The sequence below is a fragment of the Mustela nivalis genome, assembly GCF_964662115.1.
Source record: "Mustela nivalis genome assembly, chromosome: 9".
NCBI classification, from domain to species: domain Eukaryota; kingdom Metazoa; phylum Chordata; class Mammalia; order Carnivora; family Mustelidae; genus Mustela; species Mustela nivalis.
The window spans coordinates 92,384,343-92,409,598 of NC_139028.1; the positions used below are offsets into that span (position 1 = coordinate 92,384,343).

The 25,256-nt window shown below is 47.1% G+C and overlaps 2 protein-coding genes across 3 annotated transcripts in view; one reads left to right on the top strand and one right to left on the bottom strand.

Annotated features, from left to right (window-relative positions):
* The window catches only part of CAT (catalase), a 38,230-nt gene extending 36,929 nt beyond the window's left edge, over positions 1 to 1,301 (top strand). Inside the window, exons 12-13 of the mRNA XM_082748943.1 lie at positions 196 to 279; positions 605 to 1,301. Coding sequence (XP_082605069.1) covers positions 196 to 279; positions 605 to 670 — 150 coding nt within the window. The 3' untranslated portion in view covers positions 671 to 1,301. The remainder of the gene's footprint in view (positions 1 to 195; positions 280 to 604) is intronic.
* A 6,495-nt stretch (positions 1,302 to 7,796) lies between these two features.
* The window catches only part of ELF5 (E74 like ETS transcription factor 5), a 31,426-nt gene continuing 13,966 nt past the window's right edge, over positions 7,797 to 25,256 (bottom strand). For both annotated transcript variants that reach the window (XM_082748944.1, XM_082748945.1), the window contains exons 3-7: positions 21,631 to 21,864; positions 18,582 to 18,632; positions 11,232 to 11,300; positions 9,698 to 9,893; positions 7,797 to 9,253 (exon numbers count right to left, since the gene is read on the bottom strand). In XM_082748944.1, the coding sequence (XP_082605070.1) occupies positions 9,157 to 9,253; positions 9,698 to 9,893; positions 11,232 to 11,300; positions 18,582 to 18,632; positions 21,631 to 21,864 (647 nt within the window). In that variant the 3' untranslated portion in view covers positions 7,797 to 9,156. The remainder of the gene's footprint in view (positions 9,254 to 9,697; positions 9,894 to 11,231; positions 11,301 to 18,581; positions 18,633 to 21,630; positions 21,865 to 25,256) is intronic.

Below are 25,256 nucleotides of genomic sequence, written 5' to 3' on the forward strand. Positions count from 1 at the left end.
AATGACTTCTCCAAGGTTGCTCAGCCGGTCTGTGCCAGGGTTTCCCCGAATCCTCTCAGTCTTACTCTGTGGTGTCATACGCTGCGTTGCTGTGTCTTCCTTCCTCCCCTACAGGGTAAACACTGTGCCACACGTGCTGGAGGCCAGCCTAAGAGGGGGCTAGGGGTAGTTTACATTTTTGTCGTTTGGTTTTAGGTCAAGAACTTCAGTGATGTCCATCCTGACTATGGAGCACGCATCCAGGCTCTTTTGGACGAATACAATGCTCAGAAACCCAAGGTGAGCCCAGAGCAGCCCGGCGGGGGTAAAGGAAGGGTGTCCTGGATCAGACTGGGTTAGAAAGTTTGGTTTCCTTAGTGATGATTCTTCCCAGGGACAACTGTTAGATTTTCCAAGGTGTTCAGACACTCCCTTGCCATGTAAAGAACTCACCTGCACAGCACACCCTCTTTGCTTTAGCTCCAGACCACATAAGGTCATGTAGGTAAATGCAGTTCCCAATGGTTATTATCTTGATGTGAGCACAAATTAAAGCCAAGAAGAACACCAGGCTGCTGCTGCTGAGCGAGTTAATTAACCTGCTGGTCTTGTTCTTTTAAAACAGAATGCGATTCACACCTTTATGCAGCATGGGTCCCACCTGGCGGCAAGGGAGAAAGCCAACCTGTGAGTCGGGGCCCCGGGCCTGCCCCAAGTTGCTCTCCATCTGAGAAGCAAACCATGGTGTTCACACACCTACCCACTCTTTGCCAGATAGAAGATTCTCCTGGGCTAGTTGCACAATCGCAAGCCATGTCTTTCAAATAATAATCCAGGTTTCTATCGCAAATAACGTAGTAATGGCGTTTAGCGCTATTTCCCTGGGGGGGAATAAGGGTAGGGCTTAATAGTGGTAAAAAAGAAAACGTACTTGCTTTTGACAGTTGATTGGATTATTCACTTAAAATGACTAGAATGACAGTTTCTGGCAGAAATATGATTTTATTTGATGAGAAGAAAATCTTGGTGAAATTAGTATGTTTACATATCATCTCATGGCCTTATTGTATAAAAATATGGCTGTAATTGTATAAGAAGAAAAGATCACCTACTCAGTAATTTTCATTTCTCTCAGTTCTGTATAGGAAAAACACGTTTAATGCATTGATGTCTTTTGAAAATAATTTCACTGACATAATAGCTTAATGCTTACTCCTACCTGGAACTGAACTTGGAATTACATCTATGCTCATATAGCATTGATTTTGCAACAGACTGATTTGTAATTGCTACATTTTTACAATAAAATAATCTGCACATAAGAAGAATGGCATTTGATTTCTTTGGGCTCCATATATAACTTGGACTCTTAGTCTGAATATCATGTATTTTCAGATGCTTACCCTTAAAACTGAGAATACCAATATTACAGGGATACCATATTATTTGTTTAAACCAGTAACCTTTACACACAGTTTTCTAAGACACTCTGGACCAGAACTTTTCATCCTACTGGGAAAATAGCAAATTTTCCAACTTTGAAAGTTACTTAGATCTCTTGTCCATTGGTTCACTTCCTTATCTGTCTATGAATTTTTAAAATAAGAACCTCTGGTTCTTTTCTTTTTTTCTTGCCTATCATCTTTGCCTATCATGCTTAAATGGAATACTCTAGACTTGAGCTCTTGAGTACTGAATGAAACCTTTTTCTTTGAAAATCCTTATTCCCGTCACCTCAGCTCTTCAAAACCAGTTTTACTCACTCTCAGAAATTGCCGGAGATCTTGGGCTACAGGTAACTGTTGGACCCCTAATAGATACAAATTTGCAGTCCTTCAGCTCAAACTTTTTTTTACCCCCCCGCCAAATTCTCCTGCCTAAATCCTTCCTATATTTGAGTGTGATTGGAAACTGTTCTGTTTGCCAACATAGAGAGGAAAATTGTCCATTTGTGCCTACTGGTGAATACTTTCAATTTAGTGACTTTACTGTAGTTCTGGCTTTTTATATGATTAAATATATAAGATAAACTCATAAAAATTAATGTAATTTGACATGGGGGAAGGAGTTTATTTGAAAATTGGTTATAAACACAAAAATGGGTTTTTGAGATAATTTTCTGCTTTGGTCTATTCTGTCCTCTAGAAATAAGTTAGTAGTTAAAAATCACATATATCTAACATGTTTCTGGTATGTGACAATCTGACACCTATAAGTGTCTCCACTTTTGTCCCCTGGAGACCTCTTTTAGTAATTTTCAAAGATAAATATTGATGAGGTTAACTTCCTCAGGTTTTGCTTCTGGGCAGCAGTACCTAATTATATTCCTTTTAGGTGACATTAAAATATATCCTGAGAGTTTCTGAACCAAATTCATAAGGAGAATAAAATTAGTAAGAGGTAGTATGTTACAAAGGCTTTAGAACCACAAGAGACCAAGATTCAGATTAGCGCTCTGCTGTTTTCCACCTGTGGTATTTGAGCAAGTTGCCTCACCTCTCAGTATTAGTTCCCTCATCGCTAAGTGGGACCATTAATTGTTCTATCTCCATAGGATTGTATGGTCATTTTTCAAAATACTGACTTTGAACACCCCTTCTTTCCAGCTCAATACCCCAGGGCCTCATCTTGGTCAGCTTCTGCCTTGTAACAAAGCACTTCACAACTCAGTGACTTGAAACAATAATCATATATCACTCATGTCTCCAAGTCAGCTAGGGGTTGGCTGATCTAGGCTGGGCTCAGCTGTGGCAGCTTGTTGATGTGGCTCTGTGTCACACATCTCTCATCCTTCTGAGACGCATAGTGATGGCTAGTTCCTAGTGATGGCAGAAGTGCAAGAATGCAAGAAAGGGAAACCTACTCTTTTTTCTTTCTTGGGAAATTGAGATTGCACGAGTGAAATCCCAGTTGCACAAGTGTTTTCTTTGTTTGTGTTATAGCCACTAATACTTCACGGGCCAAAGCAGGTCATGTGGCTAAACCCAAAATCCAAGTGTGAGAAATTGTACTCCATCCATGGAGGTGACTCTGTGTGTGTGTGTGTGTGTGTGTGTGTGTGTGTGTGTCTATCTGAACATTAATCTACCATAGACTTCCCCTGTGTGTGTGTGTGTGTGTGTGTGTGTGTGTGTGTGACTCTATCTGAACATTAATCTACCATAGACTTCCCCTCCCATTAGGTCTTCCATCCTATTGGGATTTCTAATCAATTCTCAATGGTCATCACCCTCTTTGTGTCCTTATTTCCCTTCTTACTTTGTTTACATTTGATCTAGTTCTAAATAATAACTACTCCAGAACCCAGCCTTGGTCAAGGATGCCTCTCAATGACTCAATTTCTGCACTGGAAATGACCATGACTGAAGCAAACCACAGCCCTTTTGACTGGGCTTTTAAACATTTGACCACAAACCTCAAGTGGGCCCCCAGTGCTGCCTGGAAATCTGTTTTTCTCTCTTTGGTAAACCCTTCTTCTTGGCTCCCCCTCTCCCTTCAGCTCCTTATTTTGCCAAGGATAGAATAGCTTCCTTATCTTTTCCTCCACCAGAGTCTTCCAACTTGCCAGCATCGACATCACCATGCTCTCCTTTCCTTCCTGTTGACAGAGATGAACTCTGTTCCTGCTGAAGGCCAGACCTCATGTGTGCACTGACCCCATGCCTTCCCTCCTGCTCTTGGATCCCCCTTCCTCTCCTACCTCATCCCTGTTAGCTTGCAAACCTGCTCTTCCAAATCTCATCAAATCCTCTCTTGTCCTCATAGGGCTCTCCTGTTATTGCCTCCTTTGTTGAAAAATACTTTAAAAGAATTTCCTTTACTTACTTGCTATACTTCCTGTCTTCTGTCCTCCCTTGAAACTACTACAATCATGCTGCCCTCGCCAAGGTCACCAGTGGCTTCCATGCCACTAAAATCCAATACTCTCATGCAGTAGTGCCATTTCTGGGTATATATACCCCAAAGGAGTGAAAGCAGTGACTTGAAGAGATTTGCACCCAGTGTTCATAGCTACATTACTCACAATGTCCAAAAGGTGGAAAAAAACATAAGTGTCCATTGATGGATGAATGAATAAACAAAATTTGGTATATCCAGACGATGAAATATTCAGGCTTAAAAAGGAAGGAAGTTCTAACACAGAATAGAATATGGATGACCCTTGAAGACATGACACAAGGGAAATAAGCCAGATGCAGATGGGCTAATATAGTATCATTCCACTTACATGAGGTTTCTATGGTGGGGAGGAGGAAACACCTTTAGTGTTTAATAGTTACAGTGTTTTAGTTTGGCAACAGGAAAAAGTTCTGGAGATGGATAGTGTGGTAATGATTGCACAACAATGTGAATGTATTTAATGCCACTGAATTGTATACTTAACAATGGTTAAAATAGGGGTGCTTGGGTGGCATAGTTGGTTAAGAAAGTGACTCTTGGTTTCAGCTCAGGTCATGGTCTCAGGGTCATGAGATTGAACCCCATGTCTGGTTCCACACTTAGCATGAAGTCTGCTTAAGACTCTCCCTCTGTTTCTGCTCTCCCCTCTGTTCTCACTCTCAAATAAATACATATTTTTAAAAAGGTTAAGATATTAAATTTTGTATATATATATTTTAGCACAACAAAAACAATCCAATGGTCCATTCTCATTCTTCACTCATGTGGTCTCTTAGCAGTGTTTGACCAGTGGGTCACTGGAAACTCACTCTCTCTCTGTCTCTCTCTCTCTCTCTTTTTTTTTTTTTTGCATAAGAACTTTTTTGAGATATAATTTACATACCATAAAATCCAAACAAAGTATATAATTCAGGGGTTTTTAGTGTATACAGAGAGTTGTGTAGTCATCACAATTGATTTTAGGACATTTTTGGCACTCCCCCTGCCCCCTAGAAACCTTATACAATTAGCAATCACTCACCGTTCCCCCCACCTGAATCCTGCCCCAGCCCTTGGCCATCACCCATCCAGCTGCTGTGTGAGATTGGCCTCCTCTGCACATTTCACTTACATGGAGTCCTACAGTGTATGGTCTTTTCGACTGGCTTCTTTCACTTACTGTAATGTTTCCAAGGTTCTTACATGTTGTAGCATGTGTTAGTACTTCATTTCCTTTTATTGCCAAATAATGTTGCATTGTATAGATATGCTGTGTCTTATTTGCCCGTTCGTCAGTCGATAGACTTGTGGGTGTCTCCACCTGTTGGCCACTATGATATGAATAATGCAGCTGAAAATGTTCACATGCGTGCTTTTGTGGGGACACATGTTTTCATCTCTCATATCCTTTTAAAGGCATTTTCACTTAACCTCTGGCACACCACTGTCTAAAGATCAGCTCCTGGCATTATGTTATGTTACGTTATGTTACGTTACATTATGTTATATTACTTATTTTTAAGATTTATTTATTTGAGAGAGAGTCTGTGCACGAGTGGGAGAGGCAGAGGAAGAGGAACAGAGAAACTCAAGCCGACTCCGTGCTGAGTGTGGAGCCAATGCAGGGCTCAATCTCACAACCCTGAGATCATGACCTGAGCTGAAACCATGAGTCAGACTCTCAATTAACCATGCCCCCCAGGTGCCCCTCAACTCCTGGTATTTTAAAATTGATTGCTTGCTCTTCTGAGAAGAGGACTAGGTCTGGGCTTTTAAGCTCTGGGAAGGATCTTGTTCTTTTCGAAATCAATGTTGGAATTTTGGTTTAAAAATATGTTAATTTGGGGGCACCTGGGTGGCTCAGTGGGTTAGGCCTCTGCCTTTGGCTCAGGTCATGATCTTGGGGTCCTAGGATCGAGCCCTACATCGGGCTCTCTGCTAAGCAGGGAGCCTGCTTCCCACTCTCTCTCTGCCTGCCTCTCTGCCTACTTGTGATCACTCTCTCTCTCTGTCAAATAAATAAATAAAACCTTTAAAAAATATGTTAATTTTGTGTTTCCCTGATAAAGGAGTATCCTTTTAACTGATCTACTAAGGAAATGAGTTTTAAGAACTTAGCACGTGCTTTTCTGAGAGGAACATGGCCAAGCTGCTTGGCCATTTCTTAGGCTCTTAGTTCATGTGACTGCAAATCAAGTGGCCGAATTTCACTTTAAATGAGCTGATAAGACAAATTGAAGGCTTTAAAATCCTTACCAGAACTTTTAAAGATGTGAAAGGTTGGTAGAGGTGAACTCAAAAAGTTCTGTATACTTTTGAATTTTGGACAATTTAAAACACATAGGAATATACTGAAAGTTTTCTGTGGAAAGCTATATTGTGATCTTTTTTATAAAGGATCTTAGTCCCTCATTTGGCTGCTTGAGAAGTGAATTTTACCTTGTTGTTGTAGGTTTTTGTTTTGCTTCAGTATTGTTTGCTGAAAGTGGGGTATTTTAAGCAGCTCTTTGTATTTTCCATTCTTCAGTGAATTGTGTCATGAAGCTATATGTTTAAGTAAAGTTCACAGTTTAAAGAGTATAGTGGGCTGAATGATGTCCTCCAGTAGGGTGGCCCATGTCCCAGCCTCTGGAACCTGTGAAGGTGACCTTATTTGGAGAAGAGTTTACAGGTGTCATTAAGTGGAGGGTCTCAGGATAGGATCCTCCTGGATTATTCAGATGGTTTCTAAATCCGGTGATGAGTATTCTTCTAAGAGACCAAAGGGGAGAAGGAGGGGCAGGTCACATGCAGATGGAGGCAGAGATTGGAATCTTGTAGCCATAAGCAAAGGAGGCCTGGAGCCACCAGAAGCTGAAGGAGAGAAGGAAGGATTCTGTCCTAGAGCCTAGGGAAGGGCATGGCCATGCCAACACCTTGATTTCAGACTTCCAGCCTCCAGAACTGGGAGAGAATGAATTCCTCTTGTTGTAAGCCTCCAAATTTTAAGCCTTCCATTAATTTGTCACGGGCAGTACTAGGAACCTAATTAGAAAGAGGATGCTGATTCATGGTTTTGTAAAGGGAACACTTCTTGAGTGGCTGAGGGAGAAATGCTTTTGTTCTGTGAATTGCTTGAGGCCCCTGTTACTCCCCCACCCCAGCTGCTCTGCCCCCACTTCATTTCCCTCCGTCCCCTTGCCTCAGCTTCTTGGTTCTGCTCCTTCCAAGCTCTGTCCAGAAGTTCCTCGTTACTTCCTGTTAGAATATTTCCAATTTTCTGGACAATCTCTTCTTATAGTGGGACTGTGGGTTTTGATTTCCATTGACATGGTACTTAACCTCTTTAGATGGCCAGGACAGGGGTCCCAAATTCAAAATGTACAAGCATTCTGGATGTATGAAAACCAAAACCAAAACCAACCATAATGATGCAAGAACAAAGCTGAATGTCTGGAAAGAGGTATGACTGGTGACCAAATGCTGTGCCTCAAGGGGCTGTTTCTACTTAGCTCCAGGAAATTATTGCCACAATGTATTGAGGAACTAGTGTTGACAGATTTGATTTTTTAAAAGAAGCTGGAAATCTGGATTTTTCTGTAAATCCCCTGATTTTTAGATAAGGTAACTATTCATAGTAAGAAACAAAACCAAACCTCAAAACAGTTAGCAAAAAAAAAAAAAGTGCATGTGTGTATAATTTTGTATGTGTGTACCAAACAAAAATATATCTCTAAGGTCCTACTGGCCCATATATTCCATTTTGCAAGGGGACCCTCTGTCTTAGGATGTAGAGGTGGTGGGTAGGATCATTGCATATATTTCTTGCATCTTTTGGGGCTTTTTAAAAATCTCCATCTCCAAAATGCTAAGCAACAGAAGTGTCCTCAAAGGTTTTATAGGTCGCTATCGCTTTCCTGAGCCTGCCTTGCCGAAATTAACAACACGGGGACACTTGAACATGTTAAATATTTTATTCACATTGTTTACAAACTATATCCACCTGGAAAACACATGAGTCCAAAAATAGATTATTTTACAGTAATTCACATTTTTTTAAAAACAAATTGCTACGAAGTGAAGCTCTAAGCACGGAGGTCCTCAGCCTGTCTCGTGGTTCAGTGCCTGGTTGCACAGAGCCCCCCAGCTCTACTGGGGTAGCAGTCCTCAGGGCAGACAGCCTCATTGCACGTCACCAGTGGCTTCCCTACCAGTGAGCGATGAGGAGATGTCAGTGCACACTTTAACCCGTGAACATTTACTGATAGCAATTCACCGTTCCTTCTTTTGTCAAGGAACTAGTTTTAGAGCTTGAGTACATGCCAGGAAGACAAAACAAAGGAGACTTTTCACGTAATCAGCCATTACAGAGTTATCAGGACCTGGCCCATTCTATAAAGGTTGAACGTCTGGGCTGCAGACAGAATGAACCAGCTACAGTTTTGTGGTGTTGACGGCTTGGATCAGAAACAGTAGTGATTTGGAAATTGGTGCGAGGATCTGTGGACTAACTCAGCTACCCTCCCTTCCCACCACCACCAGGAGAAGAGGGGAAACAAACTCAGTAGGAATTAATAATGTGCCTAATTTTAAGTGTGTGGCCCTAGAAAGATAGCCATGGGAGTTGGCTGAATGCCCCCAAAGATACCGTGGTTCAGAAGCTTATTATTTCCCTATGCTAAATCCAATCATGCCCTCCAGAATGGGGTCCAAAAAAAAAAAAAAAACAAAAACAAAATCAACAAAGCATGTCCCCTTTTCTTTTATTAATTAAGAAACTTTTCTATGGCATTTGGCTTTAATGATTTAAAATCTACAGTAGGTCTGTCTTACCCATATCTCACTCCCTCCTACCAAACTAACTACCAGAGAGTCACTTTTCCTGTTTTTCCTTTGCGAGCTGCCACAGTTAAATATGAGAAAACTTTTGAGCCTTTGGAAGGGGAGGCCCTGGTTGAGTCTCAAATGGCAGAAGTGGGTCCTTTTTCTCAGAGTAGCACCAACTGCACGGGCTATCGTGTTTCTGCAACTCTCGATTAGGGAAGGAATGTTTGATCAGGGAACCACAAAAGACGTTCCTTCCTTCCCTTGGATAAGAAAACACAGAATTCCTTAAAGGGTGGCTTCACCGTGGGAGCAGACAACAATAACTCTGAATCCGAATGGAAGCTGAGAGGTGGAGAAATGTTAGCACATTTGCAGGTTAACACAACGACACAACAACAACAAACAACAACAACGAGACTTTCAAATGTCTATTGCGATGCGATTGTTTGAGAAGACAAGAAATCCGTAGAAGGAGCTCGATGATGGAGCAGATCATAGCTTGTCTTCCTGCCACCCGTGTGCATTTTTTCCAAACTTGTACACTAGCCTTCGGTCGACCCGTTCCAAAATTCCCGTTTTGTAGTAGTACCTGAGAAAGTCAGCAGAAGAGAAATGTGGGGAGACCCGCACCCCGGGAAGACAACAGAACAGAAACACTCTCCTCATTCCTCTTGGGTGACCAGGCTGGTTTTTGGTAACCCTGGTATTTCCACACCCTGTTATCAGCTTACACTTAAACCTTTCCCAGACACCTTGAGGCTAAGCCTCACCACACTCAGATCAAAACGCATTTTGTGTGTGTATGTGTGGGACGGCCGGCATTCAGAGTGATCCCCAGGGCCACTGCCAAGAATGAGAAGGACGGCGTGTCCGTTTACAAACTATAATCCCACCTGTAACTAAGAACCAGAGTGTTGTCTCATGACCTTTCGATTATCAAGGAAAAAGCTGCAAAAACAGTTTAATTTTCTATGGCTGGCAGTTTTGTATAACTCTGCCCGAAGGCTCGTGGTGTTTCACGCTATTAACTCACCTCAGAGCTCGGCTCAACTTTTCATACGTCATTCTGTCATTTTTCTTCCTTTGTCCCCACATCTTTGCCAGGGCTTCTGACTTTACTACCCGAAAAATACCTTGTTCCCTATCTTCCCATTCCAGAATACCGCAGTTTTCTTCAGGAGAGAGAAGCAGGTCTCGCACAAATTCCCATAGATGAGAACTTTGGAGGCCTTTTGAGAAAGAAAATAAAAGTTACTTAACAGTTCAAAAAAAAAATTCTAAGAGTTGTACCATTTCTCCTTAACTCCGAGAATTGCTACTTTTTAAATGGGGATATTTTCCATATTATGACCAGGTGCTCTACTTGGACCTGCATTGGGCTATGAAATGTTTCTCTTCTATGAAAGCAATTGTAAGGGACACCTGGCTGGCTCAATCAGTTAAGTGTCAGCCTTCAGCTCAGGTTATGATCCCAGGGTCCTGGGATGGAGCCCCGCATTGGGCTCCCTGTTCAATGGAGAGTCTGCTTTCCTTTCTACTTCTACCGTCTCTCTCTCTCTCTCTCTCAAATAAATAGAATCTTTAAAAAAATAAAGCAATCATAAAACACACATACAGGGACAGCAAATTTATACCAACTAGAAATACCGTGGCTCCCAGCCTGTCCTTGCTCTGTGGAACTATGGAATAATTCTTAGGAATTAATAAAATGACAGTCATATGATCTTTCTGACAGACAGTATGATGGTACTAATATCCCATAGCCATGCCAGTCTGGCAGACTGATCCTACAATGAATTTTTTCATGAGAAGCTGGTGTTTCTCTGGTCCATTAGAGTTGTCATTAAGACCGGTTCTAGTGTCCAACCACCTGGGTTTGGGGCCTGAATCCACTTCTTTGTAGCTCTGTAATCGTAATCTCTCCAGTTATCTGTAAAATGGGACCCGAGGGTTACCTACCTCATGGGAGAAGTTGGAGGATTATGGTTTAACAATAAAGTGACTGGCACCAAGTGGGGCAGACTTGATTCGGCCCTGGGTAGGTCTGTCTTAGGGCCAGGAAAGGCTATGAGAATTGCCAACACACGACGTTTACAATCGTCCCTGAGGACTTAAGAGAGAAGGACCCTTGGGGCGCCTGGGTGGCTCAATGGGTTAAGCCTCTGCTTCGGCTCAGGTCATGATCTCAGGGTCATGGGATCGGCCCCGCATGGGGCTCTCTGCTCAAAAGGGAGCCTGCTTCCCCCTCTCTCTGCCTGCCTCTCTGCCTACTCGTGATCTCTGTCTGTCAGATAAATAAATAGAGAAGGACCCTTAGCAGACCGGGAGAAATAAACCCTTATTCAGAAATTCACCATGGTTAGACAATTTCTTCGCTTTGCCATTTTAATTCTCACAACACCATGTCCAAGTGAAAAGAAATGTAATTCTGATAACAGTTTATCTGCTGTTTTCTTTGGGGAACCCCTGGTCCCCTTCAAATGTTCAGTGTCCAAACTTATTAGAGTGCTTTGTCTCCTGAACGGTTTTAGGAAATTAGAAATGAGGAAGGGCATCGCTACACTTACTTGTTCGACTATGACTGTGACAGTCTTGACTTTTGACGCCACTTGTTTTCAAGCAGTTAGAATCAGCATCTGCAATAGAACGAGTTACAGCAGTAGAACGAGTTCAGACCTCCAATCACACCAGAATGAGCCACTATGAACTGGACACCTTTGTGGTAGGAGATCCCACAGGAGGCGCTTTGGGGGTCATTAGGAAGTCGGAGGGGTTTGCCTTTGAAAGGGGCATCATTTGCATTCAAATACAAGGGACCTGCCTGGTGCCAGGTTCTGGGCTCTGTGCTGGGAAAAAGCGAGAACGAGACAGTTCTGGTCCCCATGCACTTGGAATTCAAGGACTCATGGGCAAGGTACAATACAAGTCAATCAAGTCACCCATAGTGAGTGTTATGAAAGCAGCAAGACATGGGGTAGAGAATGAAGGGTTGGTGGGGGCTGCCCGCTTAGAGTGTCCAAGGAGGGCCTCATGTGCAGGAGGCATCTATGCTGATGTGAGAGGGTGGGAGAGGCATCCAGAGGGAAGGAGCAGCACAGAGAACCAGTGAGGCATGTGATGTTCCCAGGGGTGGGGGGCAGGTGGTTAGATGATGGTGCTGGGGAAGCCAGCTGCCCAGAGAGCCCATGGGGCCTTCCTTGCCAGCCCACAGTAAGCACTTGGGATTTTGTTTAAAGAATAAAGTGAAGACTTGGGAGTTTGACAAGATACACATTTTAAAAGAACTCCTCTGACTAGTCTGTGGGGAACACACTAGAAGGGACACGAGTAAAAGCAAAGAGACCAGAGCTTAGGAATAGCAGGAAGCAAGGCATCAACTCAATACAGAACTCCGTCTAAGTAACAATCTGAGACATGTGCACAGCATTATTTCAAAGGAGTATATGATATCCAAAAAAAAAAAAGAGGTAGTGCCCAATCTCCCCAGCCTTGCCGCTCCCCTGGCTCACTTTGCTCTGGCCAACTGACCTCCTGCCTCTTTCTGAGACTCCCCCTCACCTTCTACCCCAGGGTCTTTGCACGTGCCCTCCCTCTGCCCTAAGGCCCCTTTCTTTGGATATCCATGGGTTGGGCCCTCCTCTCAAGCTTCACTCCAAGTCACCTTCTCAGTGGAATCACACACACTTACTCCTACCCAGCATTCTGTGTCTACTTCCCTTATTATTTTTTTGGCCACAATACTTATCATCATCGAACATAGGATATTGTGTGTTTATTTATTTAGTTCACTCTCTGTTCTCATCAGAAGTCAGGGATTGATGTTTCCAGAGGTATCCCCCAAACACGTAGCCCTGAGCACAGCACATAGTAGGTGCTCAGTAACATCCTGGGCAGCCGCTAGACCAGATGCTAGTCTATAGCAACCATATACATGGTATAGTCTAGTAGGTATATTATGTCATAATCTGAATGAAAGAATAAGTATGTTGTCAAGGAAGGGAATGGTGTCTCATGTACCACACTGCTGCTCAGGGCAATCTCAGTGCCACTGGCTCATGTCATTCCCTGGCTTACCGTCCTGCGGTTACTTCCCCATTGTCTCCCAGATGAAGGCCGCCATACTTGTTAGGACTTTCACAGACTGCTCCCCTTCTCTGCTGCTGCTGCCCAACTTCTTCCCTTCTGTTGGTTTAGAGGGTCCCAGTGCTGCTTGGCTTTCTCCTGCCTCAGGGCCTTTGCATGGCTCCCTGCTCCCTAGTTCCACTGAGCTAACTTGTACTCTCCGGACCTCTTCAGAAAGTCTTCTCTGAACTTTCCATCTGGGTTAGATCCCCTCTCTGTTCCACACACTAGTGTGTTCCTTAGTATCACAGCACTAGTCCACACCAATAAGGACAGACCTCGTCTCTTCTCTACTATAGAGCACTTTCTAAATGCCATGTGCCTGTAAAGTGCTTCACATACATTATCTGTTTCAGTCCCTGCAGCCACCCTATATGGGACTAGAACTACTTCTATTTTATGGAGGAGGAAATTGAAGCCCAGAGAGTCTAAGAATTTTATCCAGAGTCGTGGAGGCAGGGCTTGAACCAGAGCAGGTCTGTTCTCAGAATTACTACTCTATCTTGTCTTTCATAGTAGGTGTTCAGTGCATACTTGGTGAATAATTATTAGCTGTGTTTGGTGAGTGTTTAGCATCGCCAGGCACTCAATTTCACCTGTCCTTGTGATGAACTTCTATTTCTGTGCCCATTTTACAGAGAAGTAAATGAATGCACAGTGAGGCTCACCGCAGCTCATGCACTCATTCGCTTATCCATTCATGAGCGTTGAGCCACAGTGTGCTCACTGGTGCCGGAGGCACAGGCCAAAGCAAGTCACTCTTCTTAGGGACTTACATGCAAGTGGGTACAAACATCTAATGAACAAGCAGTAACTGTGGAGAATACTGAAGCAGGGTTAGGGTAGGGAGACCTCGGGGGTAGGAGAAGGGGGGTAAGCAACCTTGCACTCTTAATTAGAGCCAGTGGACAAGACTCCTAACCAGGAGTGGGCAAGCAGCGAGCCCCGGGGAAGTTTGCAGGACACAGTTTTGGTCACGTGCCTGGCCAGGGGCAGAGCCCAACTTTGCACTCAGGCCCGCTGGCCTTAAGCCCTCGGCTCTAGTAGCCTCGGCGCATGTCCGGTGGAACGAACAATGACAGGAACGCGGGCCTTCAGCTTTCAAGGTGCCCTCTGCACCTTTCACGGGCTATGGGCTGATAGCGCATCGATGGGGAACACCAGGTCCATGCACCCAGGCAGGGATGTGCAAAGCCCAAATGGAGGCCCCGGCGGACTCAGCTGACAGAGCCGCCGGGCGGAGGGGTTGCGAGCGCTTGCACAGGGGCGGAGGGGGTGCAAGCACGTGGGCAGGGCCGGCAGGGCCGTGACCGGAAGCGAGCGGGTGGCCCTTCTGTCGGCGGAGCGCCGTGCTGCCTGGCGCCACCTGCAGGGCGCACCGAGCGCTGCTTCACCTTCGTCTTCGAAGAGGAGAGAACGCCAACAGAGGCACGGGATAAACCCAGGTGAATTCTGAAGCAGTGAAGAAGACCGAAAGCTTGCCCTCAAATGCCAAAATGGCAAGAAGAGGGAGGGAAACCTCGTCCTTTTCATGTGTGGGATTTCTCCCGTGTGCCGCGGATGAGGGATCTTTGGCTTGGCTGGCGAAGCCCAGGACAGGTAAGTGTGACACGGAGTTGTGTGGCCCGTGGAGGGTTTCTCCTTGTGGGTCTTGTCAGAGATGTCCCTATGTTGTCGGCTCCCAGTTCCCAGTGGTGGCTTTGATGCTACTCCCGGGTCCAGCTCACTCTCCTGGGGGTGGCCGTGGGGGCAAAGGCATAGTAGCCGTCACCGGCACAGCCAGGCTGAGAGGGGTCACCAAGTCACAACCTCCATGGCAGCCCAGGGACCCCACTGAACTCCCCTGCAGATGTCCCCTGCGCACTGGCAACAGTCCCCCTGACTCTGAACTATCTTCCTGTCAGAGGGGTCCCTGCAGCTGGGTGGTGCCTGGTGTGGGGCAACATAGCCTGGGCTCTCTGCTGTCTGTGCGACTTGGAGAGGTTCGGTGCCTTGAGACTGGAGACTGTTGAAAAGTGGCCACAGGATATATTCTTGGTCATTGACTGAAGTCCCGAAGCAGAGACGGGGGCTGGAGGGTCAGTTTCCAAAGCCAGCTCTTGATGTCCCCCAGGCCATGAGGGCTGCTAGAGAGCCCCCGCTCCGTGCCAGGAGGAGAAGACCTAAGCCTCAGAACAGAAGGCTCCTGGGGCAACCCGAGGCCTACAGGCTTGGTTTTCTGGCATTTCGGCAGAGGGGGTGGGAAAAGGGTCCAGGGTTGGGGGGGAGCAGAGACAAGTGGCAAGTGGCTGGGGGGTATCACTTGGGCCAGCCTGATGGCTTCAGAGCTTGTTGGGGCTGGGCCCTTACCACAGGTACTGAGTTAAAAATCATCTTGTTCTCTGGGTCACTGCAGACCTGGGCGCAGACCCAGAAGAGTCTGGAGCCTTGGATCTCAGCTGAGGTGGGCAGTGGAATGACGGGAAGGGTTTGGAGGCATGTGCACCTGTGTGTGCGTATGTATGTGTATGTGTGTACATATGTACATGTCTATGTGTCCATAAGTGCATATGTGTGTGCATGTGTACATGGGAGTGCATACGTGTGTGCATGTGTGTGCATATGGTGAATGGCCCAATGTATAGAAGCACAGACTTCGAGAAAATGAGTTGGAATCTCATCTGTACACTTTTTTGCAAGTTCCCGCTCTTCTTGTTTCCTCAGATGTAAATGGGGCCAAGCATCCTACCTCAAGGAGTTAGAATGAGGATTCAGTGAGTTAGAGCAGGTAAAACCCTCTGCCGGGCGGTGCCCGGGGCACAGGGCTCCATAGGTTGTCAGGGTAGATGTTCATCTTTGCTGCAGACTGATGGGAACACTGCTGCAGCCCTAGGATGTCAGCTGTCCTTGTTGGCCCAGCCTTGGCCTCTGGCCAGCACATCTCCTTTCTGCGTTGGGGGTGACCGAGATCACAAAACAACAGCCGGGCCATAGGCATCGTGATCATACATCCTGGATTTTCTAGAACAGGCTCATTGGATAATCTGTCAGTCCGTTGTCTTCATTCTTATTAAACCACATGTTGGGGGCTCTGCTTTGGGAGAGCTGTTGGGGAGCCAGAGATGGGCCTCAGGGGCCCCATGGGAAGACCACGGTTTCCTGGCTGTGGCAGTGGAGGCCGCGATTTGGCAGAGCTGTGGTGCTGCTTTTTGGTGTGCTCACGGACCACTTAGCCCTGCATTTGGTCTAGAAAAGGTGCCTCTCTCCTTAATAAGCCTGGCAGGGCCTACATGGGGCAGAGCCTGAGGCAGCTGCCATCATGAAGCGTTTGTCTCCATAGAGATGCCAGTTCAGAGCCTGTGTCTTATCACCACCTTTATCTCCAGAAAATTCTCTCTGTCTCTCCCATCACCTGGTCTGAGCCTCCACCATCACTCTGCCTCTTGGATAGCAGCCTCCTGGCTGGGCTCCTTCCTGACCAGATACGGCAATCTGGAGGGAACCTCTTAAAATACAGATAAGGTTTTATTGTTTTCATGTTTCAGTGGCTTCCAAGTCTGCTCAGAATGAAATCCAAACTCAAAAGCTGTATGTGACCTGCTCCTGCCCTGCTCTTGGCCTCAGCTTCCATCCTTCCTCCTCTTGTTATTGCTGATGATCTACAGGGTGCTATCCAAGAGAACCATGAAGCTGGAAATCTGAGCAGTCCCAAATGGTAGCCACTAGCTGCCTGTGCTATTGAGCACTTGGAATGTGACTCAGCAGCTGAATTTTCACTTTATTTAATTTTAATTAAACGTCATGGCCGCCTGTGGCTACTGCTTACTGCATCGAGCCTCCTGGTACGAGTGTTTTGATTCTTCCTCAAGGACTCCAAACCCGTTCTTGCCTCAGGGCCTTTGCACTTGTTGCTCATACCCTGTACCCTTTTCTTCCCTCTTCCTGGCTAACTTCTGCTCATCCTTTAGGCTTAATTTAAATAGCTCTTCCTCCAGTTCTTCCCTTGTCCCCAGTTGAAATGTAATCTGTCCCCCATCACACAACACGTCACCCTGTCCTTTTCTTTTGTAGTATCATCATACTTAGCCATTGCAAACTTACGACAGGGATTATTTGTTTGATGTCTTTCTCTCTCTCTGCTTGCTTTATGAGGGAAAGACCAAGGTTGCACTCATTGGTGTGGCTGTGGCACACAGTAGGTGCCTGGGCCTGGCTCGTGGTAAGTGTATACTACATGTATGCTGAATGAATGAAAAGGGAAAGGCAGGGATGCGTGAGGGGAAGAAGTGCTTCGGATTTAGCCTCACCTGGGTTATTGGTCACCTTCCTAACCTTGTCACCTTTAATCTCTAAGCCTTAGTTGCTCTGTGGTACAAGGACTTGTCTTACAGGGTTATGAGAAAGATTACCTGAACTTTACCAAGATTCTAGCATGGGCCCTGGCTCGTTAGAAGCACTTGGTGAATGCTAGCTGCCATCATTATTATTACTGTTATGTTATTTATTATTATTATTATTATTATTATTATTATTGCCATGACTCTAGTTGGGGTTAGGTCTATACTCAGGTAACAACTTTTAAAGAACTTATGGGACACACTATCTCTGCCGAGCTGTGAGGGAGGCAGGCTGGCAAAAAGACACCCATTTATAGGCAGAGACACTGGTCAAACTCTCCGCTGCTCAGGAGTACGGCAGGTGCCTGCCCTGGGCTCAAGCCCCTAGACAGAATCAGTGATGGCCCCTGGGTCTCAGTGGGCTCCTTTCTTTCTGCGGGGGCTTTGCCTGGACTGGGCTGGGTGGTTCAGCAGGGTTTGTACGCCACAGACCACTGTGGATGGATGGGAAGGAGTTCCAGGCCAGGCCAGGAAACTCCATGGGAGCTTTGCTTACAGGCAGGAGGAGAGGCTCTGCCCTCTGGCCTGAGAGTGGGGAAACCTCACGTTGAAGGCAGAGCTGCTCCTGAGAGGGCCGTGAGGGTCTGTGGGGCATGGCGGGCCTCTCTAAGTCTGCAGCGTGGGCTTGATGGACCTAACTATTCCTGTGCTAAAACTCTGAATGAGATAACCTGCTTTAACCAGATAACCTGAATCCTCAGTTGATTGCTTGGGACTCTCAGGACAGGAAAAATAAGTCATAAGAAACCATCCTTCCATGTTGGCCCCTCTGAGGCCTCGGGAGTCCCCCCCACCCCAATACTCTGTCCTCCCTCTGCCGTTAAAGGGACTGAAGTCCACAGAGGGAAGGGGCCTGCCCAGGACCCACGTCTCCCAGTGACCCCGAGGCCAGGGCCATCGTGTGGCACTCAGGAACCAAAAGCAACAACATCATCCTGTTTAAAACAATGAAAGCCTAAACCTCCACCTGCAAAAGTGAGACAGTGTTAATTCTCAGAATCAACAGGCTGCTGGAGGGCCTCCATCACCTTAGAATTAAAAAGCTTGGTGAGCTCGTATGGAGACATTGTCCACTGCAGAGCCCCCTGGGGTTAGTCATTATGATAATTGTTGTTCACAGAGAGCCGTAGTTGGAGCGTCTGGGTCACGGACACTTCATATGTACTGTTTCTCTAACTCACCACAACCGGGGAGGGTCGCTCCGTTTTACAGACGGGAAACTGAGTCTAGGGGAGGACGAGGAATCCGTACACCCAGACCCCACGCTCTGCCCTCCACATTTCCCCTGCTGTCTTCTCCTGGTCTGTGACTGTTTTAGGTCATCAACTTCTTGGTTGTGGTCAAAAAAGAACCGTCAAGCCCATGCGCCCACCGGCGGCCTTGGGCACTGCCTTGGGCCACGTGAACCTAGTTACTTACAGTCTTTGATGGCAGCCTTGGTCTCTTCAGTGTCAGTAAAGAAGGAGTAACCTGGGAAGGAAAAAGAAGTCCACAAACTGTACCAGACGATCCTGGTTTCCCCGCCTGGAGAGGGGCTGCCTGGGAGAAGGGGAACACTTAACTATCCCCTCTGCTGGGTAGTTTTATTTCAGAAAGAACCTTCGAGAACACCTGGCTCTTACTAGGTCATGTTGAAGGCACCTTTGAGAGAGGACAATCTCCTAGTTTTTAAAGGGCTCCTGCAGCAGGGCCCGGGGCCAGGCAATCCAGCAGGGGGACCTGGGCCCTGCTGAAGTGGGCTGTGTCACTGTCCGCAGTGTGACCTCACTCAGTCTCCGGGCAGCATGTGACAAGACTCCCACTGAGTGAGTTCCCCTTCCGCTTCAGCTCACAGGGTCTGTGGTCTTCGATGGGGCTTCCGATCCCTTGGGGGTTTGAATGCCATTATTATCTGTCAGAGGGGCAGACGGACATAGGAGGCTTAAAGGTGTGCAAGAATCACTGAGAGGCTATAATAAGAATTTGGGAGATTATGTTGGGGCCTTGGTTTGCTCCTCTGAAGAATGGGGTGGGCTGGGTGGGGAGATTAAGAGTCTCACATCAAGTTACCACAAGGAGGCACAGGCCAAGGGACACGTCTTTTAGCTTGGTATCCAATAGGAGTAACTTCCACTGACTGAGGAAATATATATATATAACTGTTTTATTCAGAAAATGTGCCATTTTCTGATGGGTTCCGGTCAGCCAGGGCTCCTGGGTGCACTCTGCCTGGAGGGCTGCCCAAGAACAGGTTGGAGGACTGACTGATGAGGGACCCATTCTACTCCCACGGTGGAAGCCACCCATGGTCCCCTGCACTCCCTGCTGGCCTCACCCTCCAGTGACCAGTGTCCCCTTGTTTCTGGGCCCTCGAATTCTATTGAGATGCCTCCTGAGCCAGATATCACACTGGGCCCTACCCCCGTGTAACTCCTTCTGCTGTCCGAACTGCTGGAGTCCTAATCCAGGTAGTAAAAAAAGGCCTAGGTAATAATCAGATTACCATCTAATTTATTGTACAAATGCAGATGCTTTTGAGAATGAAGCACTGGTAGTAATTAGTCTGTGGTAACAGGTGAGACAGCGTGTCCCAGGAACACTGCGATGCTGTAAACTCTGGTCTCAACACATGTATTATGATCGCGATACACAGTGTACATTCCTGCTTGAGGAACATTGAAGGAGGAATTTCAGCGTGGAGCGGCGTGGTGTGTAGGTAGATCTACTCCACACGGTAAGGACCCTGGCCTGAAATTCCTCCACTGGAGTTGGCCTAGTGACCCCAGGGATGCCTCAGAATAAGAAGAGGCAAAATACGGCCTGTTGGAAAAACAATTGTGTTTGGCTTATTTTGTGTGGGTCCTGTGGTGACGGTGCCCAGAATAGGGATTTGGGCATGTAACAGTGTCAGGGAAGGGAGGCGCCCAGGCTGAGAGACCCCAGCACAGGGGCTGCAGGGGTCTGGAGACAAACTTGTTTGGCAAAGGCTGGCGATGCCAAGCTGCATCCCATTTCAAGATAGAACACGTCCCTCTCCGTGGCCCGGGGATTCTCCGGCAAAGCGGTTCCCTCAGAAGGTTCTGAGTGGAGCCCCTCCCTGAGCTGCTGTGATTTATTCAGACTTTCTCCTTTTTGCGGAGGGCCCACTCTATGCTCTGGGCCACTGCTCCTGGCAGGGCACTGTCACTGGCTGTAACAAAGCCAAGACTGGACAACGATGGACAGCAGGTCTGTTGGTCCCTTCCTCACCCCTGGTGGGTCATGGTTCCCAGGTCAGAAGCTGAGAAGTAAGTGGCCCAGGGCCAACATCTATAGCTTTCCTGACCTTGGGCACCCATGATGGGGGAGAGCAAAGGGAAAGCAAAGAATTTTAGAGTTGGAAGATTCTCTGTGGTTTTCTGGCCAAACAGGAATCCCTGCCTCAGCATGCCATCAGTCAGGGGGCTATTAGTCTGCTTGATTATCTCTAGTGATGGGGAGCTTCTTATCTTTAGTATCTTCCTGAAGCAATCTTTCAAAAAAAAAAAAAAAAAAGAGGCTAACTTTTAGAAAAGTCTTTCTTAAAATTGAACTGAGATGTATTTCCTTTATTTTTTTAAATATCTTTCCCCTTGGTTATATTCATAATGACAAAAACAGCTGCCATTTACTACATTTGCATCTTTATGTGCTGCTTCGGGTCCTGTTTGACAGAGTCCTGTCACCTGTGAAGGTGTGTGTCATTATCCCACTGTCCAGACGAGACAGAGGACCTGTGACTTCAGAGAGCTGGAGTCAGGGTTACAACACAGATCCTTCCAAACTGAAAGCCCTTCCTTTGTGTTGACTTTCCATAAAGCAGCTGTGTATGCTGTGTGACCTTGAAGAAGTCACCTGATCGCTTGGGGCCTTAGTTCCTTTATCTGTGACATGGGGACACAGAATTACATGTTCTCAAAGAAACCTTTCCAGTCTGAAAACACCTGTTCATCCACATTCTGGTCTTGTGGGGCCTGATGAAATATTAACTAATCCCACTGGCGCCACCTTCCGGCCATTTGATCCTTGACCATTAGGCAAGCGCCGATGAAATGTCAATTAATGGTCTCTTCTGGAAACGGAAAGAGAAAGGGTCTAGTTCATTTTCTTCTCCTCCTGCCTAATGAAAAGTCAAGCAGGAACCCCCTGGCCCCCCATGTCTTCTGGTGGCAAATCTTAACAGAATACATTTTTTTGTTGTATCTGCCTGGTTCCTGAATGTCTCTTTAGGTTTTCTTTTCTTGCTAAGAAAGTACTCAACTTGCTTCCTTGTAACTTGCTCCCTCTGACCTATAGTCTCTAATTCTAGCAAACAAGCACTCCAGGGATTGAGAGATGTGGGTTGAGGGGCTTTCCAGTTCCTGAGATCCCCGGTGTGAGTGTCAAGGTGGGGAAGGGCCTCCTGCGATCACGTGGCCCCACCCCCACCCCTCTCCCCCCCGAGACCCGTCCCCGGTCCCCGGACACTGACCTTGTGAGCGGATGTTCTGGAGGATGAAGTAGAGGTACTCCCCGCAGACGCCGGCCGCCTCGATGAACTCGTCCTGTGTCATGCTGCACAGCTGCGGGCCACTGACGTTGAAGTGGCAGAAGGAGATGCAGTTGGCATCCAGCTTGTACTGGTCGCAGCAGAACTGGAGCCATTCCCAGACATGGCGCTTGGTCCAGTACTCGGGGTGGACGGACGTCCAGTAGGAGTCGCAGGCTATGGCAGGAGAGAGAGACAAGTGAGGGATTGCGGTCCCCAGGAAAGTGTCCGGGGGGCCCCCTGAAGGAGGCTCCTGTTAGGTTACCATCCACATCCTTGCCTGTGAGTTAAAAGGGCCTCTGGCTTCGGGGTGTTCTTCGGGGGCCCAGGTTTATCTACTCTACTGCAAAACCCAGAAGAGTCTGGATCTTCTGGGTGCGCCTTGGGCCAGGAGAGAGACGGACCCGTGAGAAAACCTGTCATGGCTTGGGAGTGCTGGGGCCTACTTTTGGTACTTGGAAAGGGGGACTAGAGGAGAAAGGGAAGAACGAGGCCCTTCAGTGTGGTTGGGTTTCAAACAAGCCTGCGTTCCAACCCAAGCTGGGCTGCTTTTGATCTGGGCAAGGCCATAGACAGTCAAGCCTCAGTTTCCTCATCTGTGCAATGGGTATAATATGCCCAACTCACAGGGCTGTTACATGGTTTGGAGTGGACGTGTGTAGGCTGTGTAGTGCTCAGAAAACGATCAACCAGTTTGAGAGTTACTGAATGCCTACTGTGTGCCAGGCACAATTTGAAGCTGATTTGATTCCCTCGGCTCTTAGGCACAGTTGCCAACACCAGCTGCCGGTTTGTGCACTGCCTCTGGTCCTCTTGGGCCAAGGGCCTCAAGCTGGTGAGACGTTGCCCAGAGGCCCCGGGAGCTGTGGAGAAGAGAGAAATCAGGGAGCTGGTTGTATCATTGCTTTTGTGGTTTTGATGATGTTTTGAGGAATTTCCATCCCAAAGCTGAGACACTTTACTCCTTCAAGGGAGCCCCATACAAACCCAAACAGAGGTGGGCACCATTTTGTCTGGGAGGCTGAGAAGTGGCCATGGGCCTGGCTTGGAACAGAGATTGGGTGTACCACGGTTCTGTCCCAATGCAAGGAGAAACAGAAAGGGTGGCATACAAGGGGTGTGGAGGAAGTGAGATACCAGGCACTTGGTTAGGCCCTTTGACACACAAGTCTTGTGGCTGCCACGGTGCTCATTCCTTTATTCATTCATTCGTTCATTCAATAAATGAGCTTTAGTCTCCTCATTGGCAAGATGGGATAATGATAGCACCTATGTCATAGAGTTGTTCTGTGGATTAAATGAGCTACTATATGCGGAAGTATTTAGAACAGAGCATGGAATATTCTAATGCTATTACTAAGATTGTCAATGAACACCTGTTACGTGTGAAGCAACAAATTGTGAGCTAAAGATTCATGGTAAGAAGTTTGGTTCTTGTCCCCTGGAAGATAACAGATTATGAACCTGAGGGTCACAGAGGACTTGCCCTAAAACCCACAGCTAGTGTGTGGCAGAGCTGGGATTTAAACCCTAGTCAGAACTTGAAAGCCATCGCTCTTCCCATTCCGTCATTACTGGTCCTCAGAGCGTCAGGGCAGAGAAGAGATAAAACATGGAGAGGCAGGGGCAGACAGAGAACTAGAGAGAGTGAGAAGGCATGAGGAGAATGGTGGAGAGGAGAGTGTGGCTCAGGCTATGTGAATGACAGAAGAGGTCACTCATGAGCTAGACACCACAGCAAATATCAACCAGGCTATTCTGATTCTCCCATAATGTTGCACGTACTGCCACTGTCCCCAGTGAGTCTGTGGCACTTCCAGTCCCAGGGAAGAGAGATGTTCTCTGCCCTGTTCTCACCTCTTTCCTTTGAAGCTCACCCTGTCAGGGGTATTGCTCCCTTGGGAGCAACTCCTGTGTGTCAGCTGCTTAAGTTCCTGAAATCCTCCCAATCAGGTATAATTTCACAAAGGAGGAAACTGAGGCTCGCCCTAAAACTCAGAGCCCTCCTGGAAATCTCCTTTCCCACCGTGGAGTGGATTGAGGGGTTATCAACTTAAACAACAGATTTGTTTTAATTTATCTTACTTTCTAATCAGAATTTTATATGCATGTGAGTAAAGATTTGGTACTCTGCCAGGATGGTTGAGGTCAATGTTGTTCCCTGTCCCTGGTGGGTAAGAAAATTAGGGGGCTGGCTCTCTCCTTACTTGCTGGTTGCTGCCTAGCGCTGGCCTAGTAGCCTGCGGGGGGCCCCTTGCGGCCAATAGGGTCTCCTGAGAAAATAGGGCGGCCATTCTCCAGTCTGGTCTGTACTTTCATCTACTGATTTCTGGCTTGAGTAAACCTAGGGGGCCTTTGACATTCCTGGTATTCTGATGAGGGATGTTTATGAGCCTTGAAATTCTACCGTCCTCGGTCCTGAGCTGAGCCCCCAACAGAGATGGCTATCGGTGTGCAGCACTTGGAGGACACACTTTATTTCTTTTCATGGAAAGATTTCGCCAAGTCTCCATTTCCTCCTCTCTCTACTTCCACCCTCTTGTTATTTTCTTTGGCACGTGAAGAGGGCCATGTTGTTTCTGGAAGCCAATGGGCCTAGAGGATTCGGAGAAACGCCCGGGTGGGGGTGGGCACTGCCATGAGGAGGTGTTGCTGGCAGGCTCACCTTCCCTTCAGCTCTTTCCTTTGAAGCTCACCCACAGAGCAGGCTTTGTGTGTGGCTCCTTCTGGAAGGAAGCCAGAGCCAGAGCCAAGCATGGCGGGTTCTCCTCACCAGGAAAGGCCTTCCACCAGCCTTGGGAGCTGAGAGGAAAATGGTTGTTCTCACTACATGGAGGGGAAAGAGAGCCAGCATCATGGGGTGCTTTCTGGTTGTGGTGTGTTTCTATGGTCCTGTCCTCACTAGAGGGGTGCAGAGGTGAGACCAACAGAGGTGAGCAAAGCCTGCTTCATCTGGCCTCTGCTTCATCTGGCCCCATCATTCCCTCAGGATTGCTCCTGGCCCAGAACAAGGGCTCCATCTACCTTCTCCTAACTGGTTCCTACTCATCCTCAAGACCACAGCTCACGCCCCCATCTCAGAGAGACCTCCCACGCCCACACAGCCTCCTCAGGTGTCCTTCTCAGAAGGATTCATGTCTCACCGCCCCCGTACCCACCCCCCACCCCCCCCCGCCAGCCATGAACTCCACACAGCTGGCCAGATCTGCTTTGCTCACCCTGAGTCAGCAGTGCTTGGGGACGGGTCTGCCCTGCTGTGGGTGCCCAGTGAGTGTAACTGACTGGCCGAATGACAAAGGCTCATTATCCCCACTTTATAGGTGAGGAAGAGGAGGTTCTGGGGGATTATGTGACTCGACGAGGGCCATATGGCTAGTCAGAAAGGAAGTTAGGTCTAACACAATTCTTATCTCTTTAAATGTGAGAATTTTGTGTCATATCATGGCCTCACTATTCTTGGTTGAGGAGGACCAAGTTGGACATACATCTCCAAGAATGACTAAAAAAGATTTGGACAAGGCATATGTACACATTACACATATATATTAATATATATATAAATTAATATA